The sequence below is a fragment of the Hesperophylax consimilis genome, unplaced genomic scaffold, assembly GCF_061612785.1.
Source record: "Hesperophylax consimilis isolate HC1 unplaced genomic scaffold, BYU_Hcon_1.0 scaffold_39, whole genome shotgun sequence".
Lineage (NCBI taxonomy): Eukaryota > Metazoa > Arthropoda > Insecta > Trichoptera > Limnephilidae > Hesperophylax > Hesperophylax consimilis.
The window spans coordinates 1,096,015-1,107,298 of NW_028301269.1; the positions used below are offsets into that span (position 1 = coordinate 1,096,015).

Consider the following 11,284-nt stretch of genomic DNA (forward strand, 5'->3'; position numbering starts at 1 on the left):
GAAAAAATCTAAATACAATTAATAATAAATGATTGTAAAATTAGCCAACAAATCTCTAATCTGATATGTACTTATATGTATAGTAAAACAACAAAACCGACAAACTTTAACCAGCTATTCCTTAGCACATTTGGAGTAAAAATGTTATGGGCACTTCCGGTAACTTTTTTTTATAATTAAAAACAAAAAAGCACACTCCGTCACTGTCCAGAGTAAATAGGTGAAATAAGCGACATCCCTCCTCGCTACTGTCACCTCTTTCACACATATTCTGTCTCAAGTCCAGTGACATTCCCAAATAGTCAGTGTTGTTTTGGGAGTTCGCCTGTCATCATGTCTGATGGGAGCCGCTGCAGAAATGAAAGCAAACCATGCCAACTTAAACATTTAAAAGACTACACGCTTGCATTGATAAAAATGGCAGTCATTTCGAACAAATGCTCCAGTAAAAAATATTATAACATAACCTACATGTCAGCATTTTCATTTATTATTTATTGGTAAAATTCTCACAATGTCATTCATTTACACATAATATTGATATTATCAAACATTGTGCGTGAAGGGTATTTCTACCCATTACGCTGGTCCTAATCGAATGGCGGGAAAGGCATTGCTATCCTATAATATTATATGAATAATATACATCAATCTCTTTGTAAGGGTCCAATGTGTATGTGTAAAAAAACTGTTATTCAAGTCTTAACCATCTTCTTATATTCGCGTCTTTTGTGTGAAAGTATATTTTATCAAAAATAATCTAACTCGAATCTTATATAAAATCTATAGAATGAGTAATAATCCTGGTGAGTACTATAAAAAAAACACCATTCAAATTGTTTTCAAAGATACAGCGGTTAAAAAACATCAATTTTCTCGAATGGGACCCTTATTGACGGCATTGTTTCTCGTGTTCAACAGCAGTTGTTAGCAAGTAAGTCAAAACACACTAAATAATAGTAGTTAAAAATGAGACGAATGATGCCTTGCCATTTCGTTTTGATAGTAAAAGCGCGCCAATGTAGGTACGTACGTACGCGTGTTGAGTTGAGACGCGACGTTGCTTTCAAACTTTGACTAAGGATAAAACAGTGGTGACATGTGGTGAAAATATGAATAGTAAAAAAACGTTACCGGACCGCAAAGTAGCAATAACATTTTTTACTCCATATTTGCTCAGGAATCGCTGGTTTAAGTTTGTTGGGTACGTGCCGATACACCCTGTAATTTACTTAATTTATCTCCACCCATTTCGGCAATTATTTGGGATCGCTGGCCACGCTTAACATTATTTTTTTTTTAAATAAAAAGTTTTAAGGTTAGGTAAGGTTAGGTTGGGTTATTATAGGTTAGGTTAATATAGGTTAGGTTGGGTTAGGATAGGATAGGTTGGGTTATTATTTCTTTTGAATCGAGTGTAAATATTTAAAGCAATAAGGAACATCATTTCGTTCTCTTTCAGAAATAAAAAAAAATCACAAATGTTGGCATGAAAGGAAGAGAGATATCTAATTTTTAATAAAGTATGGTCGCTCTGGTACAATATTGGTTACCTGCATTCATAACGGCATATGATGTGTGATACCAAATGTGGTTTCTTAATAATTAACGGGCTAGTATACATATACTTTAACTGTTTTTTTTTCAAAGTTTACAATAGATATGACGTCACACAACCAATAAATTTGAGGTAAAGTATTTTATGTTAATTCATTAAAAAAATATTATTCTTTTCAGCTTGTTTTCTTTAGGGAGTTTGTTTAAACATTTAATGGCTTAGTGTGTGTAATGGTGTTGTGCGGTTGTTGTATTGGCTTTAGGGATTATTTAATGGCTGAGTATGTGTAATGGTGTTGTGCGGTTGTTGTATTGGCTTTAGGGATTATTATTTGTCCCATGGTTCTCGGTCTGGTGCTAATATAATCTTCTACTATTATATTATTATTTGTACAAGTACTCACATATGTCTGGACCTCCGAGGGGCTGGCTTTAGTAAGGGGAAACATGGTGTATTGTGTTATGTGTTTGTGTGGTTCATCCCCGCACAGATCCCCTCTGCTCCATCTCGACCCGTTCCGCTGGCATGGGTGTAGTTTTTCGGCCAGGTCTACGCAGTCTGCAAGCAACGAGAAAACATTATTTGTGTTTATTTAATAATATTTTAAATGACTTACCTAATCCAATGGCAATTTTCTTTGTTCGATTAATTATTTTTTTATTATTAAAATAGTTTTTGTAAAAATTGTGTTTAGTTGATGCGGTGATGATTAGCTAATTGCCGAAGACACGCATCATGCCTCCATATCTACACAAGTACCATTCTATTAATCTCTCTAACTGCTGATCATGTAAATAAAATTTTACATAAAATTAAATAATGCTATGTACGAGAAAGAAGTCAACTTGCCTACCATTGCACAACTTGCCTACCATGGCACAACTTGCCTACCATGGCAAAACTTGCCTACCATGGCACAACTTGCCTACCATGGCACAACTTGCCTACCATGGCACAACTTGCCTACCATGGCACAACTTCCACTCGGGATGGGCGAATGGTGTACGTATGTATCTGTGTGTGAGTCTTCCAGGGCGAATTCCTGGAACCACTGACCCCACCCAGGTGGACCTGAGAAAATAATTTCCCACCAAGACCTATGTTATCTTTGAGGATGCTGTGTGGAGGGTGTTTTTGAGGAAGGGAAGGAGTGGAAATTCTGGGAAGGAAAAAGGTATTGGTAGGAACCTAGAGATCAGTATATTCAGGACTGATGGACGTATTATGTATCCTTCCTGCAGCAGCGCAAGGCGATGGGTCAAGAGAGATCAGTTGAGGAGGTCAAAGGGTCTCCCCAAACCAATCTATCCCGATTCCGTGAGTAGGCACATCCTGAACACACCTCACGAGATGAACCCGGGCACTCCTGCTAAGTCACAAAACGTAGCTTGCCACTTGGGGTGACCTTTGGCAGAGGTATTGGTTAACCGATAAATGGTTGCTGGGGCAGCGGTACCTTAAATTGTTGCATTCGTAACTTCTTCTTCTCTATGAGCTTCCAGCCTCCAGCGTCCAGCTTTGCATATAGTCGCCCCTCAAATATAATCAGATTTTTCGATTTATGGCGGATCTTTTACGTATGGAGCATGCAGATCTCGTCAAATCGCCAGCACATCTCATCTGCGAGCGACCTCTGCTTCTCTTTCCTAACCACGGACGCCACTCGATGAAACTGAGATTCCAGCGGTCATCTGTCACATGCCCAGCATAGCTCCACTAGAGGAGGGAGATGGTGATGATAATGTTGGCCAGCTTGGACTTGCTTTTGTGACACGATACATAATAATATGATGGAGGCAATAAGTCATCTCAAGTGTGTGCATTATTATTAGAGCCAGAATGAATGCAGAGCAATGCAACAACTTACAGTCGTTGGCCTTTGAACCAGTCTTCCGCTGGCTGACAGTAGAACGGGGCAGAGGCGGGCAGGTCTCCACTAACTCCACAGACTCCACACAGCAGATTTTTGGACTGGAGGGTGAGCAGAGCTGGGAAAAGGGACACTCTTGTATTATAACATACAGTCAGTTTATCAGGACAACCGGTTATTTGCACCAAAACTCAACAGAAGAACAAATAACAAATTAAAATACTAATAATGTGGCATTATTTTAATTTATTGACAATTAAATAAAAGTTTTATCAAAATAATAGCCATATTATTAAAGCAATGGTTTCTTCGTAAAGATAAAAGTAAGATAAGGGGGCGTGGCTTTCAAGTTGAACGGTTGTTCAACGCCCAAGCATCCAACCAGCGAACCGCCAACCAAGTTGGATCGCCTGCAGCGTATTGAGCGGTTGGACCAACTCCGTCTGCCTGGGGAACCGTCGTGCTTTGTTGTTTGTGACCGAACATTTAAAGATTCCTGAAGACTTGGTCGTGGGATACTACAAGCAAGATGTTCCAAGAGCTAAGCTTTTGGGATCCTTGTGGAGCACTTCAAATGTATTGAAAAGGATGCAACCATTGAAAAAGCTAATTTATTGTTATTTTAGTAGCATCACGTGAATGATTATTTTTTCATTCCATGAGCCATTTTTATATCTATGAAGGTGATCTATATTTAAAAAAAATATACCAAGACGTATCCAAAAGAATGTTTTCGTAAGGCAATAGTGTTAATTCACAATTCACATGTGGCTATTTAATTACTAATGTATTAACATTATTTAAAACTTTTAAAGGATCGCATAAAGGTTCGTCTTGCATGAACCTCTTCACGATTAGGTGGCATAGCACTGTCTTGCATAAACCTCTTCACGATTAGGTGGCATAGCACTGTCTTGCATGAACCTTTTCACGATTAGGTGGCATGGCACTCTCTTGCAAGAACCTCTTCAATAAAATAGTAGAAAGAAATGGTTTGTTGTTTACCCTGTAGGTATGTTGTTTACCCTGTAGGTTTATTGTTTGTCCTCTAGGTGTGTTGTTTACCCTGTAGGTTTGTTGTTTGTGCTCTAGGTGTGTTGTTTACCCTGTAGGTTTGTTGTTTACCCTGTAGGTTTGTTGTTTACCCTGTAGGCTAACAACTTTCAAAAGGGGCTCCCACTCGCCCCTTGACGGCTTAAGACGGCCTTATTAATAACCACGAGTATCGCCGGATACACGTCACTTGTGTGTAAATATGTCTCGTTTATTCTTTCTAGTTCCTTATGCCTGCCCTGTGGTTGTAAGTTTGGGTTATTTTAATAATTTCCTAACCTTCAAACAAAAAGTTTTTCTTACAGTCAGTAATTAAGTTGAAACCATGTGCTATCTATAATTTTCTTGGGTAATAAGCGTGAAGCGGAAGTCGACAAGTTTATCGATGAGAGAGAGTAAACCTGCAAGAATAACACTGCAAATGTACTGAGAGAAATGAACGAGTGTTACTACTTACTTCAAGAATAATTGTTGTCATGTATATTTTGTTCAGACCCAACGACCTACTCATGTACTCAGAAATCGTGTTGACAAAATTATTTGCTCGGTATATCAGTAAATCGACCTGGTTATAACAGTCAACTATTATATGAAGATAAGCCTGTACTAAAATATTGTTTTGTAATTGTTCATTATAGCCGTGAACTCGCTATAGCCGTGAACTTGCTAAAGCCGTGAACTCGCTATAGCCGTGAACTCGCTATAGCCTTGAACTCGCTATAGCCGTGAACTCGCTATAGCCGTGATTGTTATTATCAAGTTCGACAGTATTTAAAATTTCTCTGTAGATACATTTTTTGTTCACAAGTACAGCTCAAATTTTGGACATTTATGAAAGCCAAAAGGAACCGATTCCAAAAATAGCCGATCTCTTGGAAAAATAATATCGGGAGATCTAGTGGCAGTCACCGGGTGAAAAGCCGTGACAGAAATATCAGCGTACATGAAATAATATCGGGAGATCCAGTGGCAGTCACCGGGTGAAAAGCCGTGACAGGAATATCAGCGTACATGAAATAATATCGGGAGATCGTGGCAGTCACCGGGTGAAAAGCCGTGACAGGAATATCAGCGTACATGAAATAATATCGGGAGATCGTGGCAGTCACCGGGTGAAAAGCCGTGACAGGAATATCAGCGTACATGAAATAATATCGGGAGATCGTGGCAGTCACCGGGTGAAAAGCCGTGACAGTAATATCAGCGTACGTGAAATAATATCGGGAGATCGTGGCAGTCACCGGGTGAAAAGCCGTGACAGGAATATCAGCGTACATGAAATAATATCGGGAGATCGTGGCAGTCACCGGGTGAAAAGCCGTGACAGTAATATCAGCGTACATGAAATAATATCGGGAGATCGTGGCAGTCACCGAATGAAAAGCCGTGACAGTAATATCAGCGTACATGAAATAATATCGGGAGATCGTGGCAGTCACCGGATGAAAAGCCGTGACAGTAATATCAGCGTACATGAAATAATATCGGGAGATCGTGGCAGTCACCGGATGAAAAGCCGTGACAGTAATATCAGCGTACATGAAATAATATCGGGAGATCGTGGCAGTCACCGGGTGAAAAGCCGTGACAGTAATATCAGCGTACATGAAATAATATCGGGAGATCGTGGCAGTCACCGGATGAAAAGCCGTGACAGTAATATCAGCGTACATGAAATAATATCGGGAGATCGTGGCAGTCACCGGGTGAAAAGCCGTGACAGGAATATCAGCGTACATGAAATAATATCGGGAGATCCAGTGGCAGTCACCGGGTGAAAAGCCGTGACAGTAATATCAGCGTACATGAAATAATATCGGGAGATCGTGGCAGTCACCGAATGAAAAGCCGTGACAGTAATATCAGCGTACATGAAATAATATCGGGAGATCGTGGCAGTCACCGGATGAAAAGCCGTGACAGTAATATCAGCGTACATGAAATAATATCGGGAGATCGTGGCAGTCACCGGATGAAAAGCCGTGACAGTAATATCAGCGTACATGAAATAATATCGGGAGATCGTGGCAGTCACCGGATGAAAAGCCGTGACAGTAATATCAGCGTACATGAAATAATATCGGGAGATCCAGTGGCAGTCACCGGGTGAAAAGCCGTGACAGTAATATCAGCGTACATGAAATAATATCGGGAGATCGTGGCAGTCACCGGATGAAAAGCCGTGACAGTAATATCAGCGTACATGAAATAATATCGGGAGATCGTGGCAGTCACCGGATGAAAAGCCGTGACAGTAATATCAGCGTACATGAAATAATATCGGGAGATCGTGGCAGTCACCGGGTGAAAAGCCGTGACAGGAATATCAGCGTACATGAAATAATATCGAGAGATCCAGTGGCAGTCACCGGGTGAAAAGCCGTGACAGGAATATCAGCGTACATGAAATAATATCGGGAGATCGTGGCAGTCACCGGATGAAAAGCCGTGACAGTAATATCAGCGTACATGAAATAATATCGGGAGATCGTGGCAGTCACCGGATGAAAAGCCGTGACAGTAATATCAGCGTACATGAAATAATATCGGGAGATCGTGGCAGTCACCGGGTGAAAAGCCGTGACAGGAATATCAGCGTACATGAAATAATATCGAGAGATCCAGTGGCAGTCACCGGGTGAAAAGCCGTGACAGGAATATCAGCGTTTTTGGCGCTATTATACTTACCTTTATAGCAGCCAATTAATGTGTATAGTGTAGGTTGTGATAAAGTAAAAAGATGTAGTTGATAATTTAAGTTTAATGAAAACACGTTACACTATAACACGAAATTAATATCAGAAGGATTTAGTAGGAATCAAGAAATGTCGACTGCCAAGGTAGACCGGAGAAACAGGAATGTTGGTCGGTAACGAATTAGTAGCGAGCTCTGCTATTCGGGTTGCCATTCCCAAATCAGTGTTTCTGTATGCAAAAATATCATTTAGGTTGGTTGACAGTTCTTGACTCCACACGTTCAAGAAGTTTTTTCTATTCAAATTTTATCTCCTAGATTTTGTTATTCTTCGGTTAATTCTGAAAAAGAGTTGAAGTCCCGAGACGCAAGAAGGTTGATATACGTAGGTAATAATGCCCTCATACATAATTGTAATAGTTCAGAGGTAGGTAATTTAGAATCAAGCATGTTGTTATGCTTCTGCATTCTCAACGTAAATTCGAAAGCAGACATACCGGCAGGTTGTTTCATAGAAAAAAGTTGTGACTTTAATTCTATCTGTCTATTATTTGTTTCGAATTGTTTTAGTACTCAATTACTGTCAAACTTGTTGTGAAATCAGATATGAGCGCATCAGCAGAATGCTGCCTGCTCATTACATAATAATAATAAGTAATGTAGATAATTCAATCCAAGTTAACTCGGGAGTATAAATGGACCTAAACCATAATAAGGCCAAACCCTCTAAAATATCAGGAAAACATCTTACTAAATCAACATGACTGACATTCCTAGTTCTGCATTTTTTTTTTAATTTCCATCAAATTTAATCTTCCGATCATTAATAGTACTTGAGGATGAAGATGAGGAAGGATGTGATTCGTTATAAATAACTTTTGTATATTTTATGTAATTTGTCCCAAATTCGCTGTCATTGTCTGGGTTAACATTCCCCTCGTGATGCTCTATAACTTGTGAAATCTTAATGTTTTTGCTATGCCTTCTGGCTTGAGTCCGCATTTCATCCAATGTACTGTCCGGTGTTATATTCCTGGATAGAAGGTCCGAAGACAATTCATCCTTCGATTTACCATTGATGTTGTCTATTACGGTCGACATTTTGTAATGTTTACTTATTAAACCCCAAGTATTGAATATACAATGATAATAAATTAGCGAATTACGAAAGCTATGAATATATTGCCCTCCCGCGGGGCAATTATTTAATAGATGCACTTATAAGCACTGTATAGTATTGATTGCATAACAAAATTTTAGAAACTTTCAAAGTGTAATATTATTATGAAAGTTGTCAAAATCACGATGTTTGTTTACGCTTGACATTCCCGCCTGTCAAGTTGACACATAGTATTCGTGTTGCCCGTAAACTGAAATAAAATTGCCCGTAAAATAAAAATAATGCGTACAACCGTTATTAATATGTTGGTTGCACTGATGGCACTCGCACTGTTTACATGTTTGCACCTAATGACATTTATAGGGAGAACATTTATAGGTCCTAACTCATTTTCTAACACGATCGAATTGATAACTTGACAATATCGAATCTATTAGCTCAACTTCCTACAATTGTATACCGATATTCCTAGCACGGTTGCGCTATCGATAGCCAAACCGATATTGACACGAAATAAATAAGAAATAGCAACACTAGCGGACCTGTTCATGAATTGGCATTACTAATCTGAGAATTAATTGAGGTCTTTAGTCATAACTGACAACTTTCGTTTCTCCAATCAGGAACGGAATCAATTGATCGTGTCTTAGATGAATCAATTAAGGATTGTGTATACGATTTCTTTCAATTCTAAGGGTGCGTATAAGTACGGCGAAGTTTGCGCAAGCCGAAACACGAATTACGCCGCATTTTCGATTGCTTCGTTTATTTCCCGTAATTCGTGGATCGGCTGCTTATAAGCTGCCTGAGAGCTTCGGTAGTTCACCTCCATTGATTAATAAGTCAGTTATTTTGCGTAAAGAACGAAATTATACAATATTTTTTGTATAATGACAGGTTATCTGACACCTTGGAGGCCAGCTGGAATCAGTGCCAACGCAAATATCACTAACTGACCACAGACGACGGAATTTGTCAATATCGTATTGATATCGGGTTTTATCAGCCATCCTCGTATTATATTCCCGGGTAATACATATTATTATACCTGCGGTAGAATTCCATTTGCTGCCTGTTCTTTGGCTCTCGGGCAGTCAGAGTAAATCTTGCAAACACCGACGGACTCCTTTAGTCTGCAACCTTCTGCAAGAACCAAAAAATACAACTGTTATTAGATAGGGAAACAATGGAATTATCACTCCAAACTCAACAACCGATTAGTGAAAATCTTCAATCATAGTGTAAACACAAATCATGACGAAATGGAAGCCGTAATAATCCAGAATCGTAAGCACTCAACCACGGAGACCGTCAAACAGAGCTTCATTTGTCTGCTCACCAGAAGAAGATGCAATGTGACAACTAAGGCAACTAGTCACTTTACTTTATATGAGATAATATTATAGGCAGGTACAGATGTCTCCAAGTTGCTACGCTAGCTTGAGCCGTGTTGTGGCAACAAGTCACTTTACTTTATATGAGATAATATTATAGGCAGGTACAGATGTCTCCAAGTTGCTACGCTAGCTTGAGCCGTGTTGTGGCAACTAGTCACTTTACTTTATATGAGATAATATTATAGGTAGGTACAGATGTTTCCAAGTTGCTACGCTAGCTTGAGCCGTGTTGTGGCAACAAGTCACTTTACTTTATATGAGATAATATTATAGGCAGGTACAGATGTCTCCAAGTTGCTACGCTAGCTTGAGCCGTGTTGTGGCAACTAGTCACTTTACTTTATATGAGATAATATTATAGGTAGGTACAGATGTTTCCAAGTTGCTACGCTAGCTTGAGCCGTGTTGTGGCAACAAGTCACTTTACTTTATATGAGATAATATTATAGGCAGGTACAGATGTCTCCAAGTTGCTACGCTAGCTTGAGCCGTGTTGTGGCAACTAGTCACTTTACTTTATATGAGATAATATTATAGGGAGGTACAGATGTTTCCAAGTTGCTACGCTAGCTTGAGCCGTGTTGTGGCAACTAGTCACTTTACTTTATATGAGATAATATTATAGGGAGGTACAGATGTTTCCAAGTTGCTAAGCTAGCTTGAGCCATGTTGTGGCAACAAGTCACTTTACTTTACATTAGATAATATTAATTAAACCAACTTAATTTGTGTTACATATGTATAGTATACAATTTTATATTACAAAATGATTTTAGACGTTAACAATAAAAATAAAACTTTAAACAGTTGAAAATCACATAAATAAAAAAAATAAATAATGGAATTGAAGGCACACCAACCGAAAAAAAACCTTTATTTTTATCTGTTTCTCCAATGCATCTGTACAAATGAGATCCTATCAAAACTGTGGTTCCAACAATTTGAAAAAATTTTCATAAAAAATATTGACATATTTCAATGAGAATTGGAAATTATTCCGTTTCTTTAGATATTTATAAAATTCACCTACTTGACTACCCATATTGTACTTTCCGAGGCCACAGAAGTGGGAATTTATATCTCATGTATTTTGCTTGTCCCTCTCTAAATAAATATTCTCTTTTCTACTTTTTTAAATCTTATGTGTGGATTCTATGTTAATTCCAAATCAACAATGTACCAAGAAGGAGTTAGCCCAACACGGCATAAAAACTTAAAATCATAAATGTGCCATGACTTTCTATTTAGAGCCGCCTCCCAAAGTCTTCCAACGCTGTAACTTGTTAAATGTTATAATAAGAAGGTCGCGATCTAATAATGGGTTAGTTGTGTGAAGTTAGATTTACCTTGCGGTTGAAGGTCCTCCATATTAGTGGACAGCCATACACGGTGCTTAAATACACTGGTATAAAGGGCGAGCACGTTAATCCGGCAAGCATTATCCAGATTGTAAGAAGTCGGCGCATTGCTCAAAACTGCACCCAGGTACCAGCGCGGGGGATCTTCAGGTGTGTTCTGCAGCGGGAACACCAGTCCGCCCCCGCTGTCTCCCGGGCACGTGGCTGATCCTGGAATGGAATTACATTGTGAT

The 11,284-nt window shown here is 39.0% G+C and overlaps 1 protein-coding gene across 1 annotated transcript in view; it reads right to left on the reverse strand.

The window, feature by feature from the left end:
- LOC149409010 (kallikrein-8-like) overlaps positions 1–11,256 on the reverse strand; it is a 56,884-nt gene extending 45,628 nt beyond the window's left edge. Inside the window, exons 1-4 of the mRNA XM_089650252.1 lie at positions 11,040–11,256; positions 9,345–9,439; positions 3,426–3,546; positions 1,962–2,116 (exon numbers count right to left, since the gene is read on the reverse strand). Coding sequence (XP_089506378.1) covers positions 1,962–2,116; positions 3,426–3,546; positions 9,345–9,439; positions 11,040–11,061 — 393 coding nt within the window. The 5' untranslated portion in view covers positions 11,062–11,256. The remainder of the gene's footprint in view (positions 1–1,961; positions 2,117–3,425; positions 3,547–9,344; positions 9,440–11,039) is intronic.
- Positions 11,257–11,284: the final 28 nt, after the last annotated feature.